At 39.8% G+C, this 23,784-nt stretch overlaps 1 protein-coding gene across 4 annotated transcripts in view; it reads right to left on the bottom strand.

Moving 5' to 3' along the window:
- The window catches only part of Wdr11 (WD repeat domain 11), a 47,485-nt gene that overhangs the window by 10,767 nt on the left and 12,934 nt on the right, over positions 1–23,784 (bottom strand). For 3 of the 4 annotated variants that reach the window (XR_003483118.2, XM_027404448.2, XM_027404446.2), the window contains exons 7-19: positions 23,441–23,555; positions 22,256–22,463; positions 21,867–21,970; positions 19,034–19,210; positions 17,904–17,988; positions 12,361–12,467; positions 9,953–10,028; positions 7,205–7,313; positions 5,805–5,929; positions 5,231–5,378; positions 1,240–1,346; positions 780–894; positions 241–412 (exon numbers count right to left, since the gene is read on the bottom strand). Coding sequence is in view for 3 of the 4 variants with exons in the window: in XM_027404448.2 (XP_027260249.1) it covers positions 241–412; positions 780–894; positions 1,240–1,346; positions 5,231–5,378; positions 5,805–5,929; positions 7,205–7,313; positions 9,953–10,028; positions 12,361–12,467; positions 17,904–17,988; positions 19,034–19,210; positions 21,867–21,970; positions 22,256–22,463; positions 23,441–23,555 (1,648 nt within the window). In the remaining variant the exon portion in view is untranslated. The remainder of the gene's footprint in view (positions 1–240; positions 413–779; positions 895–1,239; positions 1,347–5,230; positions 5,379–5,804; positions 5,930–7,204; positions 7,314–9,952; positions 10,029–12,360; positions 12,468–17,903; positions 17,989–19,033; positions 19,211–21,866; positions 21,971–22,255; positions 22,464–23,440; positions 23,556–23,784) is intronic. The other variant, XM_027404447.2, reaches the window with a different exon arrangement.

Below are 23,784 nucleotides of genomic sequence, written 5' to 3' on the forward strand. Positions count from 1 at the left end.
TTAGCTTTGGTTGGTCACATAAGGAGTCACAGCCAGGACTCAAACATCATGGTACACAAAACCATGCACCAGAGTGGATCTGCACTGATATCAACACAGTGAAGGACACATAAGGCTTATTACTGAAAAGCCATTAGATTCATGTTCTTCCAAGTGTTCTCTGAAATGAAGCAGCAGTTGCCCTCTGTCTAGATGACCATAGCCTGTGGCAGCAAGCACCCTTTCAGGAGTGTGCCTTACCCGTTAACTCCTGCTCATCCATTCTAAAACACGTCGACTTCATTGACATCTCCAGGACTCTGATGCACCCGTCATCAGATGCCAAGATTACTTTATCTGATGTGCACCAGTCCACATCCAAAATCCGAAAGGTCACATTTCTTCCACTTCTTAAACTGCTCACCATCTGAACCTGTAACATGATTGACAGAAAATGAAGTTGTTTACCTTTCAGGATTAAATGGTCAGAGACTGTATGGCCGAGGCCCAGAATATCTCTGCAAATGGAGAGCCTCTGGCAGCCCATCTGCCACATGCAGTCTGCATTCCACAGGTCTCAGTTACAGTGATGACACTAAAACATCAATCAATCAATCCGTCACGATGTCTCGCTTACAACAGAAAATACTGTGAGAGCAAAATCTCTACCAAATAATTTCTCATAAGAAGACTGAAGATTATTATTGAAGACTCCATTTTCAGAAAAAGTGGACAACAGAATCAGGTCCCATGCTAACAGCTTCCTTTGCTTCACCGTCAGGCTGCAGGGCTGGGCCTACCTCTTTAGTGTCCCATACTTCAGCGCCATCATTATACATTGCTATTAGCTTCTGGTTTCCTTTGCCAGGGGCAAAGCGAATCTTCCTCACCCAACTTCTATGTGTGGGGATTCCTCTGAGGACAAAGACATAAAAACACAAACATGATATGGAACGTAACCCTGCCAGTGTGTCCGCTATTTCTGATCAGGTGTGAGGATGGGAGAACCACTTTACATTCTTGGGAGCCACACTGGACAGGGAGGTCTGTTCACTAAGATCTATTGGAGCGAGGTCCCAGTGCTTCAGAATGGCTGCCTGCAGATCAGGGTCTACTGTGCTGACCAGAACCTGGCCCACAACCAGTCTTCCTCCAAAGTTTAGACAGTAAGGAACTCAAAAGCTCCAATTTACACTCAAGTTTATCAGTATGAAACAACTGTAAGTTTCCAGTTGAACAAAGATTTCTCTTGGCTCCTACCTGGATACTCTGCCTTTCAAATCCCAGAAGTTTAAATTTCCATCCATATCTCCAAGCACTAAGGTATCCCCTTTCCAAGCAATGCAGGTAATGCTGCCCATGCTACCCTAGAAGCAAAAACAACAAAACCATACATGAACTTCTCAACTGAGTTGCCATTAGAACAGAAATATTCCCCTGTAATGACCACAATGAAATAATACACTACTTACAAGGATTTACTTTAGTATGAATGCCATCAAATCTTAAAACTTTAACACCGAAAAAGCCACTGCATGTCAGCTTCGACTGTACTAAAACAGGATATTTCAATTTGATGGATATTCAAATTGTCCATTCCAATGGACATTGGTTGTAGTTATTCAAAGTACATCTATAGAGAAGGTGTGTCTTTTAGGAAGAAATACTTTAGGAAAAAGAAAATTCCAGGAAGAAAAAAATAAATTGCAGTCTAGAGAGCCAACTCTAATTTATCTCATTACAAAAGGTTATATAAATCCATTCCAAGGGAAAGTCAATCACCCTCTGTGTAGTGTAGTGGTTTGTCCACTAGAAAAGAAGACTCGGTACTTTGCTGACACACTATTGTAAGAGGTGAGCATAGCTGGGGAGATCCAGTAGAGGCACAGGGAGGAACAGAGGCCCCAAGCACTAGTGTTCTGGCATCAGATTGCCCTGGCAGCATGGGGTTGGGGCATGTTTTTTTAACCTTTCTGTACTTTGGCCCTATTGTTGGTGGAGTCTGGTACTGGTAGTATTATCTATAAAGCTAAAGCCCTGAGAGCAATGTCTGCCACACTGTAAACACACGTTCGAGTTGGTATTAAACAATGTTGTTACTCACTGTACTCACTCCACTCATAAAAAGAAAACTAGCTTTGCATTTATAGAACAATAAAAACATTCAGAGGGGCCTCTATGGTTAGGTCAGGAATGTGCCAATGTTTGACAAAATGACCAACTGCCTCCCTAAATACTTTATAAGTCCTGGTGATAACCCAGAAACTAAAGAAAAACATAATTACAAATCAATATTGCAATGAGCTTAATAACAAAAGTAACTTACATTAAGAGCATGAGACTTTGTGTAATATGAAGTAGTGTTCTCAGACCTTATTTCCATTTCTCTGAAACCCAAATGGAATGTTTAAGAAGCATTTGCCTCTAAGTTTGCTTTGTCTTGAATACTTTCACATTTTAAATCTTACTTTCCTTTTCAGATTTAAAAATGAGAATATTATAGGTTAAATTAGTGCACAAACTAGTGTAGCTGTGTTAAACTAGTCAACTGTGCAGACAAGAGGACCCCTCCTGAGGTGCTGAGGGGGGCAGGAGAGATGCTTCTGGAGGGCCTGCTGTGCTGCCCATGGCCTGAATACCCTCTGCAGAGCTCACTGCCCTGCTGCTGTGCTGCCCACATGCCAGGCAGGCGCACAAACAGCAGACATTTACTGTCTCATTCTTCCCGTTTTCAGGATAAAGGAAGCCACTGAGGACTGCACATACCTGCAATTTAAAATATGCCACGCTTTCTCTTTCCTTTTACTATTTTATGTGCTTTACGGTTTGGGAGCCAAAATCCAGAGTGAAAATTTCAAATCAAAATCAATGTTTAGAACTTTACATTTGAAAGAACAATAAGGAAAATATTGGATTGAAACAAACAAATCCTTTTCCTACACACTACATTATAGCCCCTGGAAAAAAAAGATCAGCTTCAGAAAAAATAATAAACCAAAACCAATTCTCACATAGTATATAGATATCAATTCCTTCCCTAAACATAATGTGCTCTGAAATGCATACCAGTTTCACTGGAGGCCAAATGCTTACTAATATAGTCATCCCTTCAAAGACTCACATTCATTTGGAAGAGTTCAGCAGAACAAAGAAAGTTGTTATACCCAGATTTCAAGGCCCCACAAAATAGAGGTGACATTGTCTAAGCCATGTGGCATAACTGCCTTGAAAAGGCATTTATAGGACCAAAGCTGGCCAGTGCTTAGATGGTAGTCTCCAAGCCTGATAACCAGAGTTTGAGACTTGGGATCTATATGGTAGAAAGAAAGGATTGACTGCTACAAGTTGTCCTGTGACTGTATGCCATAAATATTAATGTAATAAATTAAAAAACAAATACTCATGTCCAAAGTCCAAAGCTTTTTCTTTGGTTTAGTCAGAAAGACTGGTACTTTGAGTTTTTGGCCCTGTTACATTCTAACCCTAGTGTGAAGCAACTGGAAAGTGAAGAGATTAAATTACTTGTACATAACATGATAAGAGCCAAGATGACATTGTCCTTGGGCTTCTAAAAGCGGAGCTATGTGGAGGCTAACAGTGCACAGTGGGCTCTCCAAATTTTCAGCAGCATTAGCTATAACTGCTTTTCCTTGCATACATTTAAAGTTAACTTTCCTATTATAATCACCAAACATCAACTTCCCACATTCATATTACTACATCCATTCTTTCAAAATCTTTAAAATATAAGACAATATCAGATATACTTAAAAGTTGATATTACTAAGCTTATATATGACTTAATTCTTCTATGGAAGGGTCAGATTTATGCTACAATATGAAAAGATTCTCACGCTAACTTCAATTTCATAATAATGGTTTTAGGGGCATGCCCTCAATTCTTTGCTTGTTAATAGGGGAGACTCGGTAGCTAGCCTCTAAAGAACACCACCCATTCAAGGGCCTCAGTAGTTACTTTCCACAATAAGTAGGTCTGATCCAAGGATCAACAGTAGACTTCATAAGTGACAGGGTGTGACTTCTGAATGTAGATCATATATCCTGGCTCTTTTGACTCACTCACCTGAGGAGAAGCCAGCTGCCAAGATGGGATGTGACACAAGTTCTATAGAGGGCCCCTTGAAGAAGCACTTGTCTCTCACCACCAGCAACATTAACTACAAAAAGCCATGTGATGGCACCATCTTGGAGTGGATACCCATGATGGCTGGTTTTTATGTCAACTTTACACAGGTAGGGTCATCTGGGAAGAGGGAACCTCAACTGAGAACATGGCTCCAGTAGATTGGCCTCTGGGGCATTTTCTTGATTGATGATTGTCAATGTGGGCAGTGGCATCCCTGGGCAGGTGGTCCTACGTTGTGTAAGAAAGCAGGTAGAGCAAGTCATGGCAAGCAAGCCAATAAGCAATATTCCTCCATGGCCTCTGCTTCAGTTCCTGCCTTCACTTTCCTCAGTGATAGCATGTGACCTGAGAGATGGAGGACAAATAAGCCCTTTCTTCCCATTTCCATAGCTACAGTGTCCATCACAGTAGCTGAGACTCTAACTGATACTGTCTCTCTGCCCCATTTAACTTTAATAACTGCAGCTAGTTAAGATCTTTACTAGGCCATTTTAAATATGGGAGTCATCCATTTTTAGATGGGAATTTTAATTAAATATACATTGTGTGAAATTTCTCCTCATGCTTCTATTTAATTATAATCTGTATTGGTTAACAGCCTATTAATTCATCTATTAAAAGCAATCTGTAAGATGTATACTGACGCCAATTATTAACTATAGTTGATTCCACAGGCCAAAAAAGATACCTAGAAATGAGTAAATATTAATGCTACTACACTTACAATCTGATTATAATTATTCCAAACTAGCCAAGTATTTCATGAAAATCTATGGAATGTAAACAGGATGGCTGAGTTCCAAACTCAGCCATGAACCTTGAAAAGTCCCTTCCCATCCTCAGCTTCATAAGCAAACAGAGATAATTCCTGTGGACCACCATCGTGGTAAGAAGGAACAGCTCTTGTGATCTAGTATCACATGGCTATGTTACTTTGCAGAGATATAGATCAAGTTCAGAGATAACTTTTCTTCAAATAGTAACATTTTTTAAAATTAGGCTTTTCTCAAGATGTTTTCCTTAAATATGTATTCACTGGATATGGATAAACAAGATCCCTGATCACATTCCTCACAGAGGAATGTTCTCATGGATGACACTCACATCTGGTGGAATCCGAGCACTGTCCTTTACAGAGTTCCCTTCAACAGTGAGATGATAAACTTGGCCATCGTTGTCAGTAAACACAAAATGCTCCCGAGCTGAGATGTTCTGACTGAGTTCAGACTTACTTTCTGCCTCCTGTAATAAGCTTTAAGATAGAGAAAAAGATCATTTTTTTCCCTAGTGACACCCACTAATACCCACCATATAGATGCATTGACAGGAGTTCCAAGACCATTTGAAAACCTCTGAAGTTTAGTATAACAATCCAGGGCTCCCAGTACATTTTCTGTGATGGTGATTCTATCTCTAGCCATATCAGTGTTAATTTGCATTTTTGACATTCATGGGATAGGAAGGTGCTGGCTTGATCACACTCATGGCTGCTGACAGGTTAACAGCAGTGTATGTTACTGACAACACTGAACACAAGGACAACAAAGCTCAACTTCAGTCCTCTGGGTCTTAAGTGAACAAACGCTCACAAGTGAGTCTAATTCGCTACCACAGATGCCCCTGCATGGTGTCTGCCAGGGTCGCTGTCAGAACACCCACAGGGAACAGAACACAGTACCTGATCACAGACGACTCCACAGCACCCAGCTCTGCATCCGAGACGACAGTCTGACGGGCCATGGCCTCCCGGGTGGCAAGCTGTTTCTTTCTCAGGCTCTTCAGGTTGTGAGATGGCGACCACTCCTGTGTAGCAGAGGTGACAAATATGATAAGCCTCCTCTATCAAAGCCTGCTTAGAGCAGCTGGGAAGGGCTACTTTCTATCAGCACACAACTGGTTTTCAAGGGAGGACATCGTTTAGTGGCAAAGTTCTACAAGTAGGTTTTCATCTTCCTTTTAAACAGGATGAAATGAATTCTGCCACAGTCCTGTGCATTCTCACCCATCTAGGACTAGAGAATTGTGGTCTCCCATGGGGCCGTTCTCAGGTATAGGTGCTCACACAGTTGCTCACTTACATGTTTATTCTTACACCTCCACCAATTCTAATGAGCTTAACCCAGTATCATCCCACGTAAAAGTTCCTTTTTAAAGTTATTTTACAGGTGTGCATGGTTTGCTTGTATATATGTCTGTGAGCCACATGAGTATGGACAGTTTTGAGCCACCACATGGTGCTGGAAATTGAACCCCAGTCCTCTGGAAAAGGAGAGAGTGCTCTTAACCACTGAGTTATATCTCCAGCCCTGTCATATAAAAGTTCTTCACATGTAGTTATTGAACATGTGTGTATTTCTAACATGGTCTTCTGCTGTCTGGCTCAGGCTGTATGAAATGAGCTGCCCTCCTACTTCTGCCTCTCCAGTGCTGGGACTTCAGGGTGTGCTCCAATAGCCAATTCTCACATGCATGAAAATCTAATTTATATAAATCAGTGCTGTGTTAATACTATCCTGTTTCTTACTCTTTTTTACTTTCCTCCATTAAAGTGGAATAGATTTTGTCTAGAGAGACATAGGGTACTGGTGAGTAGAGAAAAGGGAGAATTGGGAGGGGGATGCTTAATATACAATGTATACTTGCACGACAACTTAAAAAATAAAAGATGAAACTGTTTTCTTACATCACTACTAAACAGTCTGACTATTCTCTTTGATTTGCATATGGCTATAATATGTATTTGGACCCAAAATACCCATGGGTTTATTTCTGAACTCTTGCTGTTGTTGACCCATTTCCTCTTCTTATGTCAGTAGGGCAATGGTTTTATTTCTATGGCTTTTAAAGAGTGCTAATATCAGATATCATGGCCAATTTTATATCTTTTTATTTTAAGAATGACAACCATTTAAGGCCCATCTTCTTTCATAACTATGTTTATTATGTTCCTCAAGATACCCAAATGTTAACACATTTTAACAAGAAAACAAATGGCAGGAATGATGTTAATTCAAGCTAGAAAAGTAGCTACCACATAGGTCTGTAGCCAGGAAAATCAGCTGTCAGGCTGTGACTTACCAATGCAGTTATAGCAGGAAAGCTTTTAGACATTTCTCTAAGAAGTGTGCAAGTTCTAATATCCCACAATTCCAGGGGCTTATCTTTGAAAACAACTGCCAAATACTGCCTAAAATAAACAACAAAAAATAAAATTTATCAAAAAGATTCCATTTTACAACAACAAAACTTCATGAATTAGTTAATAAGCCAAGAAAAAAAATCAGATGGCATGTCCCATGTACAAGCAATTAAACTAACATTGAGACCCCACAAGCAGTCATGTTCAAAGTTATATTAAATATGAATCACTGAGAAGCTGAGATTGTCAGTGCAAACAGAACTCCACAAGTCAAGAGGCACAGACGAAGGCATAGTAAGCAGAGGGAAGATTAGCACTGACTGGTCCACATAAGAGGAAACATAAACTGAGGTACAGACCTGGATGCAGTTTTAGTGAAAATGATCAGAAATGCAATACAATACAGGAAACTGCCAATTCTACTGAAACAGTAAAATAACTTTTGGGGAAGGAGAAATTACCAAGAGAGGCATATTCAAAGACTCTGCAGAGAGGATGAAGATAGGAGAGCTGAGTATATTCTGAGCTGGGTCTCAGTACACACCATAAGCAGACAAGTACAGGAGTAAGCTCCTAGCACTCACTGTCTAGAAGAAAACCACTCAAGAGCACAAAGACTTATCAGAGTGTATACATAAGGGTAAACAAATATAAATACTAATCAAAACAAAACTGCACTGGCTGTTCCAATATCAGACTATCCAAACTTACTTCCAAATGCAGAATACCCAAGAGAAAGGATCCTTCCTAGTGATAAAAAATAATTAAGCAGAACAACATAATCTTAAATGTGTGTCTGATTATGGAGCACAGAACACACATAAGAACCTGAGGTCTTCAAGAGAAAAGTCAATCAACCCATAACTAATGTAGGGAACTAGGCACTATGCACTCAGTAAGTACTACACAGAATAACTACAACAGAAAACCAGCATGAACACAGCAGCCTTGGGTAACCATATAGAGGACCCAACTCACAGAATACTGTAATAACATCAGCTTTTCAAGTCACAGGGACATTCATTAAGACAGGCCAGACACTAAGTCACGTGACAAATCACATTAAATCTAAGAAGTCTGAAATAACATAAAATGTGCTCTCTGACTACAAGAGAACTAGAAAATAACAGAAAGATGTATCTGGGGAAAAAACTCAAATATATAAATATGTCATGGAAATGTTAAGATAGTATGACATGAAATAAAATGAAAATATATCATATCAAAAAGTATAGGCCATGTTAAAATGGTGTCACGTAGTAGGAAATGCTCATGTTGAAGGGCCAGGGCTTAAGATCCTGGCACATGGCAATTGTGTGCTCTCACCACTTGTATTCAATATTTACTAGCAGCACTACTCAGTGCAACAACAACAACAAAACAAAACCCCCAAAAACAAAAGGCCTAGAGATGAAAGATCAGAGGTGCCTTTATTAACAACCAAGACTGTCTACACAAAGTCTTCTAAGGAATCAACAAAAATATTACTAAAATTAATAACTCAGTTTAGCATGGTCACAAGGTTCAAGGGAACCATTCAAAACTTAATTATAGTTTAGTATATAATAATAATTGGAAATAGAGATTTAAAAATCTGTTTATAACAGCATCATAAAAGATATAAAATACTGAATGTAACATAAGACATATTTAATCATGTACAATACTGCATGTAATACCATATTGAAAAGTATATAATGTTTCTGGACAAAGAAGAGCTAAATGGGTGGTGATACATGCCACATTCATGAATTTAAAAATTTGTTTAAGATGTCCATTCTTCCCCCTTCTGATACACAGAGCAAAACTCCCGGAAGGTGTTTTGAGTATACATGACAAACTGGTTCTAAAGTTCGCACAGAAATCCCAAAATCCACTGCTATCACTTCTCTCTGTTTTCTAAAATGATATGACTCTTGGGTGAATTTTCCTGTCATGGGATTAACAAAGTCAGCTATCTTAATTAGAGTTTCTATTGTTACAACAGAACACCATGACCAAAAAACAAGTTGGGGAGGAAAGGATTTATTTGGCTTACATTTTCAAATCACTGTTCATCACTGAAGGAAGTCAGGGCAGGAACTTTCTGGCTTGCTCAGTCTGCTTTCTTATAGAACTCAGGACCACCAGCCCAGGGATGACACAATGGGTTGGGTCCTCCTGCATCAATCACTAATTAAGAAAATGCCTTACAGCTGGATCTTATGGAAGCATTTTCTCAATTGAGATTCATTCCTCTTTTCAGATGATTCTAGCTTGGGTCAAGCTGACATAAGACTAGGCAGCACAGTCAGTTTTATGAATTGACAAAATGTATTTTCCCTGAAAAAGATCATTGTCTTCTCTGTCTTGTGCCCTTTTGAGCATATGATTATTGTGAAAGATCTCATTTTCTTTGTGTACAATTTATGCTTATTTTATTTCCAATAGTCTTTTGAATTTTTGGTCCAAGGAAAAATACACATACAGTAGGATTGGTGAAAACAAAGGTGGCGGGGAGGGAAGCAGAAGGGAAGAGCATCTCAAGGCTGTCTCCACATCCACCCTTTTCATATGGCCACACATAACTATTTGCTATTACCAACAAACTCTAGGAACATTAACATGTCCCTACTTTCTTAAACGTTAAAAAACAATTGTGATATACCACTGAGATAAAACCATAGATGGTGTAGGTTGACACTTACTTCAAATGAGATACTTTGATCATTTCAATGGGTGATTCATCATTGCCTCGATCACCACGAAAAGCAGTGCTCCTCCCTTTAATGGAAAAATGAAAAAGTGAACACACATACCAAATGAAAACAATAAGTTGTACCGTCTGATGTGGTTGGCCACACAGTCACTGCCTCCTGTCCATTCATTTGCTTCAAAGCCAGCTCTAGTAGCTAAATTTAAAAATATTCTTAAAATGTGAAAAGGGAAACAAAATATATTACTTACATTAAAATGCTTATTTTATAAAAAGATATTTTAGTGTTAATATAGTTTCTTAAATTCAGTAATTCAATTTTAGAAACTTAGAGATACTGCTGTCTAAAAGTTTATGGCATCTGCGGACTGCCAGCAATCACTGTGCACTTAAAGTCATAGAAGACACACCTGTGTGCTCACATGCCAATTAGTTGGGAGAAAAAAAACCTCTTGAAATGAGTATTTAAGATATCTTATGTGCAAAGTATTAAATGAAACGTCTGAGCACATTCCTACCAAAATATCTAAGTGAAACTGAGAGTTATAACTATACACTGCATTAGTTAAGTGCCAAAAAGGACAACAGTTTTCATAAATAAAAACAAATTCTACCTTTACCTGAACAAATATACTTTAATATCTTCTTCTGAGAATTTTACTTACATTGAATTACAGAAAGAACATAACAGGCAGAAAACAACTGAACATACCTACGCGCCCCTGCTCCTGCAGGAAGCAAGTGCCATCAATCTACACTCCCCAAATGGACCTGTGTAGAAACTGCAGTCTACTAACCTCTGGGGCAGCACTTCTCAACCCGTGGGTCATGGCCCCCAAAAGGCATCAAATGACCCTTTCACAGGGGCCACCAAGGACCACTGGAAGGCAGATGTTTACACTGTAACTCATAACAGTAGTGAAATTACAGTTATGAAGTAGCAGTGGAATAATTTTATCATTGGGGGTCACCACAACATGAGGAAACATATTAAAAGGCCGCAGCATTGGGAAGGCGGAGAACCTCTGCTCGAGAGCTTCCAGCTACAAAAACCTACAACCTGAGCACTCACAAGTGCCTCTTCAGGGACCGTATCACAGTGACCATATCACAGACAAGAGAAATCTGTAGTGACAGAGTCTAAAGCAGCCAAGAGTTCTGCTGAAGAACACTGCTGAAGAACACAGGGATTTAAAAAAAAAAAAAGTGAATGACTAATAACAGTCTTGTTCAAACTGTGAGATATGATATTGCTTGAGAGAAAGTCAGAGCCAGTATGCTAGCAAAGCAGGAACCTAGGACCTTAAGTGCCCAGGCAGGTCACTTCCTGATACTACAGCAGCAATGGAATATGGACATGGATGATTAAGTTAACACCAACTGTGTATAGAAAGACAACCAAACAACTGTTACAACTACACATCATTATTATTTAAAATCATCTGCATATTTTGATTTTACTATTGTTTCCTTGTTTGCTTGTTTGATTTTTTTTTGGGGGGGACAGGGTCTTATCATGTAGCTCTGGCTAGCTTGGAACTCAATGAGATCTGGCCACCACACCCAGATATTGCATTATTTTGAAGAAATTCATTTATTTGAAATCATTGTATTTAAAACTCATGTGGTATTATAGTTTAAAATTCTTCATTCCTTAAATTCATTGGGTTACACATTTAAAAAAACCCTGAACAAGTTACTTTACTGGAATACTTTCTTTCTATCATATTTAGTTATTTACTGAGTGTGTGGATTTGTGAGGTGTGCACAGGCAAATGTCAGAAAAACACTTGTGGGGTCAGTTATCTCCTTCTACTGTGTGGGTTACCTGCTGAGCCATCTCCCAGATTAAGAGACACCTCTTTAAAATTATGAGACTGGACTCATGTAGCTGAGGATAATGTGCCTTCCTCCTCCTGAGTGCTGGGGTCACTCCTGGTTATATGGTGCTGGAGCTAGAACCTAGAGTTCCCACATGCTAGGCAAGCACTGCATGAATGGGGCTACATCCCTAGCCCTAGAATGTTTTCTATTGCAAAGACTTCCAATATTCAAGTTTCCCTAATCCAATCAGCCTGTAGCTATCAAAGTTTTAAATTTGAGCATTTAAAAATCATCACTAACCTATAAAAAATTTGAAGGTTTCCCACAGTGGTTTCCAAACTCTAAGAAGAGAACCTACAGAGATGGCTTAAAAAATGATCTTTTATAGGGCCAATGAGATGGCTCAGTGGGTAAAATCACTTGCCACTGAGGTCAATCCCAGGAGCCAAGATGATTAAAAAGAACTGACTCCCGAAAAGTTGTCTTCTGACCTCTACATGCACATTCTATGCAAACAACAGTGTCTCCATCAGCATGACATACCACCCCTGTCTTTCAGGAAGCCAACACACAGACCTGTTGGGAGATCAACCAGCTGAAGTTCATTTCTCACTAACCCCATGTTGTTTGGAGTCGAAGCAGCAAAAGAAAGGAAACTGGTCAAGCTTGTCCATTCAATACCCCTAAAAAGCAAACAAATTTTAGTCTTGTACCCTTTTGTCATTTGAAATGTTTATTTGAAAAATACGGTTTTCCTAAGACTTCATTTTATTAATGATGTAATTAAAATGTTATTCTTACCCCTTTAGGCTACATTACTGCATACTCTGACATAGGTGAAATTTGTTCAAATTAAATGAATACTAAAATTCAGCTGGGGAGAAACACTTCAGAGCAGTTTTTCAAGAACCTAAGTGTTTAAAACAAGTAGCACAGCAACACTCAGAAAAGAATCCTTAAAGTGACTACTAGAGATGTTATCAAAACTCCCAGCTGCAAAACACGAGCAAAACTTGATGGAGCAAAGAATCTGCCTTCAGCTTCAAGATTTGAAGGAGACAGAAGCCCCAAGTGTTCCATCACACAGAGAAAGCACAGCTTCAGAAAGGGCCACCCAAACAGGACAGCAGTGGGGCTGACAGGCAATGATGACACATTTTCTTCCCTGTAGAAAGGCTGGCTAGGACAAAAGACTAACACTGGGTCCAATTTACAGTTGTTCATCAGTATTCAGGGACATCCATTTGCAGTGTGAACGAGGTGCCTATGGCTGTTCTCAAAATACAATGGCAAACTTGAACAGCTGTGAGAGGCTTCAGGATCTAAACTCTTAAGCCACAAAATGTTATTACTGATCCTTTACAAAAAAAATGTTTATTGACCTCTGATCTACAGCAACCTGAATGCAATTACTAGATTTGCATGAGATAGTTTTTTTTTCCTGTTGTGCTTTTTTCCCCAAGCAGTACAATTATCTCATGTGTCAATGTAAGCCCCCGTTTGCAGCTTTTAAGACCACTAGGCATTGCATCATCCAAGCTTACTGCTCTATCCTCAGAACCTGACCTGCTGTCATTTATTTTCTTTTGAGACAGTCTTGCTCTGTACCCCAGGCTGACCTCAAGCACACTGTATAGTCCACGGTGATACTCCTGCCTCGGCATTCCAACTGTGGGATTAGCGGGATATGACACTCCAGTCTACCCTGTTGTTATCTGCTATGTTAACTACCAGCATTTCCCTCATTGGTTCCTGTGTACCCATGTACTTGTCTTTTGGTAGAAGGACAGCATAATCCACAAAGAGCTAGAATTGTTGAAGCAGTAGCAATAGCTGTGATAGCTAGGATTACAGACAGCCATTTCAAAATAATGCTGTGCTGACACACTCAGACTAAAGGTTGCTTGAAATGAGTACAGTTTGGAACTTCCACACCGGGCACATCTTTCTCCTTCCTTCTTCAGATACAGCTGGGATAAACTGACTCTAGTACTTTCTCACTTGGATTTCTGCATCTCAGCCTCATTAGTTACACAGACACACTACTGAGTATGCACAAAAGGACTGGCCATGATCACACTCATGGTTAGCACAGTTATTCAGGAATTCATCAGGCCTGATTTAAATAAATATACCCATAGTGGTTATCCTATAGCTGGGCTAATCACTAAGAAAGTTCTTTTGTCTCTTCTTTCTCTTTTCTTCCCCCTAGCAGGCAAGTCTTCAATTTTTTTCTAGAGAGAAGGAAGGGAAGAAATCACTGCATTTGATCTGTCAATAAGCCTGGTAGTGTTCAAGCAGATGTTCACCTACAAACTAGCTCAGAGCATTTCCCAAGTCCTGCTGCTAGCAATATCAACTCACTAATTCGTTATTACACTTGGAATAGCAGTGTCAGTAGCTCTGAGCACTGGCAACCTGCCCTCCTACTTCTCATGCATTGGTTTTTAAATGAATCCATTAAGTATCCAATTCACGCCAGGGGCTATGTGAAGCACTGTGAATGAGACAGACATACCTGCTGTCCATCTGAAGCTTATATCCTAGCAGAAAAGGGACAGCATGCAAGTGTACTTCAGATAATATAGAGTTCAACAGGAGCTGTGTGAGCCACACACACTCTGACCTCAGGGACCAGGCAAATCTCCCAGGAGGACTGTGAAACTGTGCCATTTGATCTAAGCCTGACCAACCAAGGCAACAGTGTAATAAACTAGTTGTGTGTGGGATGGGGGAAGTACTTCTGTGTATATTCATCTTATTGATTGTTAAATAAAATACTGTTTGGCCAATGAGACAGCAAGTTAGATGGGACTAGGAGTCAAAGAGGATTCTGGGAAATGTAGTAGAGAAGTGGTGATCCAGGCAGGAAGTAACATAGCAAGGAGACTAATATTTAAGCAAAGGAAACAGGAAGGGTTCCCCTTTTCCCCTTCCTCCTTCAGCGGCGCCATGTGAGCCACCGGCAAGAGAGGGTGCCAGCAAAAGGCATCCTCTATAAGTCTTATAAAATATATAGACTTATGATAATTAAGACTGAGCTAACAGATGAGAAATCCTAGTCACTGGCCAAGCAGCTTTGTACCTAATATGTCTCTGTATTATTTTGTCCATCCACATGGTGGGCAGAACTCGGCGGCTGGTGGAGACCACCCATGTGGCGTTAGGGCTCGGGCGGCTTTTGGCAGAAAGATTTATCGGAAAGATTTATCATAACGTGTGTTGCTGGGGGTTGAACCCAGGGCCTCACATGTAAGCACTTTACCACTGACCTACATTCCCAGCACCCTGGACTGTCTTTAAAGGGATGTACCATGCATCTCACCTAGCACGCCTCTGTTAATCAGTGTGACACAGTTCCATGGAAGTGCTTCCCCTGTTCATGAGTGGTCCCAGCCCAGGAGCTGCAACAGAACCTGCAGGGGCTGCTTATTTGTAATCTGGCAGTGTGACCATGCTGCTTTTGAACAGAATACAACAGCAGCTTATACCTTCATAAGTAAAATAAAATCAAGCTGGATTTCCAAGTGCATTAGATAAGGACAGTGTTATCTGTCAGAAGAAAAGAATAAAAAACTCCTGTCAGACTCAGCTGAGCTTCACACTGCCATCAGGATTAGAACACTGTTGTCCAGGCTTAACTCTATACTGAATAGCTGAAGGACTAAGAGCAGCAGCTTATGCCTGACCCAGGAGTTCTCTAATCTTTTTTGGTAGGATCCCTAGCTATTGAACAACTGTAATCTTAGGATTACATCAGATTGCCATGGGTTCACAACCCGAGCATGCTGGGATCTATAGAAGGGGTAACACAGAAGCTACTTCTCAACAAGGATGGCAGCACACGACTTTGAAGGCCTTAATCCTAAAATTCCCCGGTAAATTTCTAGATAAACAAGAGACCATTCACTTTCCACAAAGAATTCAAAGCAATGCTGTAATCACAGCAATACAGAGTTCATCCATGGCTGTATAAAAGACTATTCACAAGTTCTTCAGAGTAGCAGACCACTGTTTTAAACTCAGCCCACTGGACAAAGATACAAACTAATGATCTAACAGAGTCAATCATTTCACTTTGTAACTTCTGTATCTGCCACTGGGTTATAAGCACCAAACTCTCCAATTTTAGTCGTACAGCAAATGTTCCATAGATATCTGTGAACCATCCCTTGTAAAGCACTGAAGCATCATGTTCCCTACTCACCCCTTGCACCTCCCATGGCTCTCTGTCATTATACAGCCCCTGGCCACATGTCTACATAGGATTCAAGTACCAGTAAAACAACTAGCTAAAAGTTAGCCTTAATTTGCATGTGAAAAATCAAGAATACATTGGGTTATTGCCAACCATTCAGACTTTTTTTCTAGCACATCTGTGAAATTTTCATAATGGTTTTAATTATAATACTAAACTGAATTAACTGAAACACAAAGACAGCAGGATTTTAGCATCCTCTTGGGTAACATCTCTGAATATAAAGTGAATTCCCATCAAAATGTCAACAAAAAGGGAAATTCATGTGAAAAGTGGGGCATCTGCCTATGATCATTCCCAGCACTCCTCTGTGTGAACAACACATCTCCCAGAGTATTCACTATCCAGACAACGGTTTCAGGATGACTCAGCCCTAGATAATACCACAGTATGTGCAAGTGCGTGGCGATATGCATACCCTGACTGATCCAGGAACCAGCTACTGAGGTTCAGAATTCAGAAACTAATGACAACATGCTTGACTTTCTGGAAACGCATGTCAAATTCTCAGCACGATTCTTGGCTCAGTCAACACTTATTATCATTGCTGAGTCCCAATCCACTGACATTCTTCGGAGGAGACCTAGCACAAGGATGATACATGGCTACAAGAAAGGGCTCAGGCTCTGATGCCTGAACGGCCAGGAGCGAATCCCACCCACTGTTTCCCCACTTTCTTTGTCCATCAGTTGGAAAGGTGACAGCCCCTACTCTTTAGGGTTGTGGTGGGGTCAGCGAAATGATGGACACAACATACTGACACAAAACATAATCTTCTTAGAACTAGTGATGGTTAGTTAGCACTGCAGAGTTCTGATTGGTTGGTGTCAGGCATAAAAGGAACTACTATGCATGAAAGATGAGGGTAAAAGGAAACAGACAGGAAAAGAAGGGAAAAGAGAAGACACGAAGAACAGTGGCAGTGGAGGCCACTGCAAGAAGTGTCAGAATGGCCAGCTGCAGACCCTGAGGCCAAAGAGGGACAGTGCTGCTGTGCCCCAAGGTCAGTGTCTGGAAGATATTTGCAGAGATACTGGAGGGGCACAACCTAAGATGGTAAAAAACAGCCACCACAGGCAATGCTCTTGAAAGGGATTTCTATTATAATCATAAGTTGGATATTCAAAAGGCTAACCTTGCTCCATCAGATTTACACTGAAATATGTTCATTAGATTCACTAAGGCTTTCAATGTTCACACAAGACTAAATTACAAAACTAAATTACAAAATACAGAACCTTTCTCATATTTTCATTAGAAGATCATTAAAGCACTGGGCATTTTACACATACATGTAATTTCATAGTGTATCTCTCATGGGCAAAAAAGAAAGCAGGTCAGCATTCAGCAAAATAAAGCTGTGGGGTTTGTCAAAAGCAGATTCAGGAATATGTCTGAAGCAGGAGGTTCTCTGTTCCCAGTTTAGCCTTCTCTCAGAAGCCTCTGCTCACACTGTACCTCACATATAGACTGCATCTCAAAACCAAACAAATGCTTCTCAGTTTGTATCTTTTCTGGTGATATTCAAACTAACAACTCAAGATGACTTTACTCAAATACACAATGAGCGGTCTTGACAGATCTGAATCAAACTGAGAAATAAACTATATAAACCTGGCAACACAGTGATTTCCAGTGAGAAAAGAACCCTGAAATAGGAGAAATTGATAAATACAATGTCCCACCAGAACAAAGCAGACAATGAGTGACCATTTCTGATGAACCATTAGCTGGTTACACATTTGTCACTCAAACCACTTCATATCCCAGAGCAGAACACTCAATGCAGAAAAGCCTAGCGAAGAGAATTTTTCTGAGGTCATCTAAATTTGTAATCTCAATGTCGCAAAGCCATACTCACTTGACTTCACAAGAGTGGACACTCAACTCCTTGTGCAGCAGACCACTGGTGAGGTGGTACACCAGGACAGAGCCGTTACTTGTACCTATCAAAATGACAGAAGAGATGTGTGCTAATTTAGTAGAAGAGCCAATTCCACCAGTCTTTTGTTAAATTTATCTTCTACAGAAGGATCCAAATAATATACTTCAAAAACAAAGATGTTTCCTTCCTTATCAAAATGGGGTCTAATCTCACATACTCTGAAATCTTAACCTAACTTCAGGGACATACTTCCTCTGAGAGATTTTAAAATAAAAATCAATATACATAATAACTTAATTTAAACTTTTCTACACATGAAAGTTGATAGTTTTGAGACTCAATATTTGTTATAAAACCTGCTAACCTGAGCTCATTAACCAGTGTTCTAATATGTTTTGTTTCCTTTTAAACAAGTCACGTCAAGACAGTATATGATGGTTTAACGTGATTTCTGAAGCTAAAGAAACTCTGGCTCAGGCCTTGGGTGATCTGTTTACCCAACACCAAACCTACATTTTTACCTCTTTAAGCTAGGAGAAACAGAAAAATCTAATTGTTAGAGATTAGATGAGAAAATGTGCACAAAGCATGGAACATAGGACTTGGTCACTGGTGTTCTTGGTTAATCGGCATTTCTGCTACCACTGCACTGAACAACAGCTCATAGCCATTGCTATTCCTAAAGCTTTTTGTCTGCCCCAGATTGTCCCTGATATTTCAGAAATGTGTTCATAGAAATAATCTTAAACACATGTGCTCAATGCAATTAAGAAAGGAAACAGAATAGAAAAAAATTAAGAAAAATATTAAGGGAATTATTTATACAGTTTCCGCCAAGCTGTTTCTCCTTTTAAAACATCCCCAGTGAGGCAGTGGTGGCACACACCTTTAATCCCAGCACTCAGGAGGCAAAGGCAGGAGGATCTCTGTGAGTTTGAGGTCAGCCTGGTCTACAGTGAGTTCCAGTACAGCCAAGGCTACACTTAGAAACCCCGTTTAAAAAAAAAAAAAAAAAAATCCCCCAAGAGAATAAAGACTTTCTAGAAACTAGGAAGCCTAAGTGTCTTATAACATGAGTTTAACAAAAGAACAGGCCAAGTACTCACCAACAGCAAGAAGTGGCTGATACATCTTTATGTTTTTCGTGGTCAGTGGTGGGCACATCCGGATGGCAAACTGAGGAGACGGGAGTCCTGAGAGCAGTCCTGTCAGCAGGAATTTGAGGTGCACTTCCTGCAGAATGGTGCCTTTTGGGTGCTCTTCCCCAGCAATTGCACTTTGCCCTGATAGGCAGGGAAAAGCATAAAGATATGCTGACCTTAACATAGGTCTAGAAAGAAAGCTGTGAGGTATCTCTTTAAGGCAGCAGTTCTCAACCTCTGGGTTGCAACCCCTTTGGGGGGTTGAATGATCCTTTCACAGGGGTCCTCTAAGACCATTGGAAAACACAGATATTTACATTATAACAGTAGCAAAATTACAGTTACGAAGCAGCAACAAAAGTTATTTTATGGTTGGGAGTCACCACAGCATGAGGAATGAACTGTATTAAAGGGTCACAGCATTAAGAAGGCTGAGAACCACTACTCTAGGGACTGTAGCTAGCAAGCTCACAACAGCTCTAGAGCTGCCCATGGATCTTAAGTCACATCACTAACAGCTCAAGGATTTACTTTAATAGATTCAAACTAGATTACTCAAACTAGATTACTAGTCTTCTGAGAAAATTGCTTCAGACAGAGCCCCTAGGAGAAGCACTGAGAAGAGATCTCAGGAAGAGAGTGGGAAACGTGGCTTAGGACCCCGTCTAGAGAGTGAGATGCTGCAACACATTGCCACCTGACTACCTTTCTTTTCCGCAGGGCTATTTTTCAGTTAGAGGGACTTTGTAAGACACATTAAACTAATAAGCACAAAGAACTCACGATTGTTAATAAGAAGCCTTAATGTATCATCATAGCTACAAAAATGAACAGTTTATCATGAAATACTTTAAATATGTAAAATAAATAAACATATTAATCAAGAATATATGCAACATACAAAGCACCATTGTAGCTATCCTTTTGTTGAGACTGTAGCCTGACTGACCTTGAACTTGCTATGTAGCCCAGGAGGACCTTGAACTGATCCTTTTGCCCCCACCTCTGGGACATTACAAGCTTGACAGTTCTGGAATTACAGGCTTGACAGTAAACATAAGCCACTTTCCATATCTCAGTGAATTGCTTTCCATTATGGCCAAGTACACAGTGAGCTTCAAATTATAAGTTTAATTAAAAGTTTTAATTAAAATGCTTGCAAATGACAAAGCTTTATTTATTTAACACTTAAACTCCACTGTCAAGAACTGCTTGACAGTCTATCTTTGGTTTTAAATATTGTAATTTGTATCACTTAGACACCTAAACAACATAAAAATTCACCTGAGTATGGGCTTCATTTACTGGTTTAAACAAACCATTTGCATTTGTTCATTTGCATTCATAATTCTTTTTACTTTAATATTTTATGCTAAAATAGACAAATTAAATTAACTCAGAAAATTGTTAATGATCAAATAATTTTGTAAAACTTGTCAGTGTATACAAACTTCCTCACAAGGACTTGTCTGGAAGAATAGGTAGAACTAAAAGATGGTATAATTGAACAAAGGACTCTACAACTGAACGAATTGTGACATAATTAAGGTCTTCAAGATCAGGGTCTTGCCCCAGACAACCATAGAACACATACAACTGGAATACACGGTTAAGTGAGCAGGTAGGACTGGAGACCACTTTTAAGTGCCTTCTCCGGAGCTGGGAAAATAGGGATGTGGTGTTTTCCGTCCACTGCTGTGTGGTTAAGGGCATGTTTGGAAACCTCTCTGGGACTCATTCTCTACACAAATGGAGGCATATGAACTATGCTGCAGGGCTGTGTGATGCGCTGTGCATTTGGCATAGAACTAATCGTAGCACTAAGCACACAGAAAGTATCAGTTGATTACTATGATCAATAAGGTATTGCTCTTTGTAGTATGTTACTGGCATTTAAAACAAAACAACTCACTAGATAATACCCATTCTCATTTACATTATGGAAAAATTTGATGCAGAAAATCCTTTATAAACCATATTGATAATTTAGAAAGAACTGCTTGGCACATTATAAAGTCAAACAATTCCAAGTTTCATAACATTTGACACTGGTCAAGTCCCCATTCTTCCTTTCATATCCTAGCCCCAAGATCATGCAATGGCTGGATATTTTATTTATAAGTATCTGTTCAAAGTAAGAATCTCAAAAAGAAAAAAAAAATGCCCATCAAAAAGTTTTCTTTTTTCTAATATTGCTCAGCTAATTTATTCCTTCAGTGAATCTTCATTGCATATCTCAAAGCACAGTCCTGGGGATGCAGAACTGAATCACTGAACTATTCCTGTAGAATTAAGACCTACTAGAAGAAAGGGAGATAACCCCACAAATAACAACATCTGGGTCATATTAGGGACTATAAAGAAAGAAAGCATAAATGAGCTTACATCAAGAAACAGCACTTGGGTTGGATTTTCAATTACAAGTAGCAAGTAATTACTGCCAAGCTGTGGGTCAGGGAGCATGTAGGTCCTGAGGAGGGAGGGACTGCAAAGCAGGGGCTCTCCACCCAGAATCTAGGCATCTGTGATCCTCTCTTTCAGTCTCTTTCATTTAGATCATAACCTCTCAAGGTTGAAATTTTCTAATTCCAACAACTGCAAAGCCTAACCAACTTCAGATACCTTCATGCTTAAATAGCTTAGACTCCACTGGTTTACTTAGAGGGAAAAAAAATCCACATTAGAGTTTTCTTAAATACTAACTGACTTTATAATAACTGCCAAGTCACTTACTCTATAAATTTTGCAATTCAAGAGAATATCTTATATGCAAGTTGGAGAAAGAAAACAAGCTTACCAATCATATTATCCAGGGAAAGGTCTGGGAGTTTATTCTGCAGCACTCCTACAGGAATCCCACAGAAAGATACTGGTGAGTATAACGGTGACACACCAGAACTACTGCAAAGACACAGAGAGCAGACAGTTACACATATTTCAAGTCAGCATTACACATCAGGTACTCAACTATCAATCCCAGACCATGGCATTTCTCTTGTACAGTGGCAGTTACTAATCTTGGCCACAGGTAAAGCAACTGTCAGAACACAATACCTAATGATCTAGGGCATATGTCCTTTAAAATGGCTTTATAAAAAACTCTTTATATAATTCTGTTAATTTAAAAACAGAAACAGAAAACAACAATCAAAGCCTATGCAAATCACAAACCTATTATTCACTCACCTGTTACGTGCATTTCGGCTGCACATGGCAGACTTGAGTTCCCATATCATGACCCGTCCATCACTCACTATGAGGGCAGCTGCATTCTCATTAACAGGACAGCACACCATACTGAAGGGACGGACAGTTTTCGTCACCCTGATTGCATCACACTGGCTTCTCAAGTCATAGGTCAGCTCCTGAACGGGATCTGGATCTAAAGGGAAAACTGTCTCTTTCATATGCCAGCGAGGAAACACAGCCAAAAATACCACCTGTTCCAGTGTAAATACCTCAACTAAAATGATAGCATTCTGTCACTAGTGCAAGCTGCCCAAACCAGCATCATGTTTAACTATTACTAATTTCTTCAGATTATAAAGATAACTGAGAACAAAGACATGAGAACTATGTAGGGGAAGCTGTAGCCATGCCTACTTAGGGGCTGGCTACAGGTGTGTCTGACCACGTCTTCGAGGGCGTGGTCAGGGTAACATAGAGTGAGAGGCGGTCAGGTGGCTGGGTACTTTTGGTTTCATTTTTCAGCTTGCTGTACAGACTGCTGCCACGCCAGCTGGCTAGGTCGCTCTGTAAGTAAGGCTTTTCCCTATTAAATACCCTTATATTTCTACTTGGCTCCGTATTGGTAATTTCCCACTTTAGAACTACACAAGTGTAATCTCTGAAATAACAACTACCATCACAACACTCTGTGTTTAAGGGATGCTTTGAAAAGCGACAGTGAATAGTGCACCGAGACTACTTTGCAGTAATCTCTAACATCTCAAATATCCCTGCGCCATAAAATTTCTTCCATCTATGTGTAGTTCATCATTTCACAAATACATTACCTATATTCCCCAAAAGATCCGACAGTGGGTGCCCTGGAGACTAACTAACCTTTGTAATGTTACAGTGAAAGCTATCGTAAAGTCAAGGGGTGCAGGATAAGGGGAGCACAGCAGAGGCCATACTCACAGAAGGTTACATCTATTTGGTCCATACGTATATCAAGAAGGAAGGACAAAGGAGGCACTGCCGTGATGTTAAGAGATCAGAAGGGCGTATGCACAATTCTGTGTCACACATGTAATTACATCTTAACACTTTCTCAGGACAAGGATGTCATCAACACTATTGCATGTGATGCTTTCTAAGACCATTTTGAAGAAAGATACCATTAACATCACTGAGATGTGCACCCACCTGGTTCATCATTTGAAGCAGTAAAGACACTATTATAAGACCTCCGGACACGTAAGGTTATGCAACCATTTTCATGTAGGCAAAACAGGCCATCACGCTGAGAGCAGGGTATTACCTTTAAACAGACACCAATTGGTTTTTAAACCCCAACAGAGCATTAGATATATTTTAGGAAATTCAACTCATATTTAAAGAATATGGACAAAATAGGACACACACACACACACACACACACACACACACACACACACACACACACACATTCGCCAAGATTTAATGAAATAAACATCTTAAAAATCCATTTGCAAACCTAAAATTAACTTGTCCTTTACATCTATATAAGT

The sequence above is a fragment of the Cricetulus griseus genome, chromosome 3 (genome assembly GCF_003668045.3).
Source record: "Cricetulus griseus strain 17A/GY chromosome 3, alternate assembly CriGri-PICRH-1.0, whole genome shotgun sequence".
In the NCBI taxonomy this organism is placed as follows: Eukaryota; Metazoa; Chordata; class Mammalia; order Rodentia; family Cricetidae; genus Cricetulus; species Cricetulus griseus.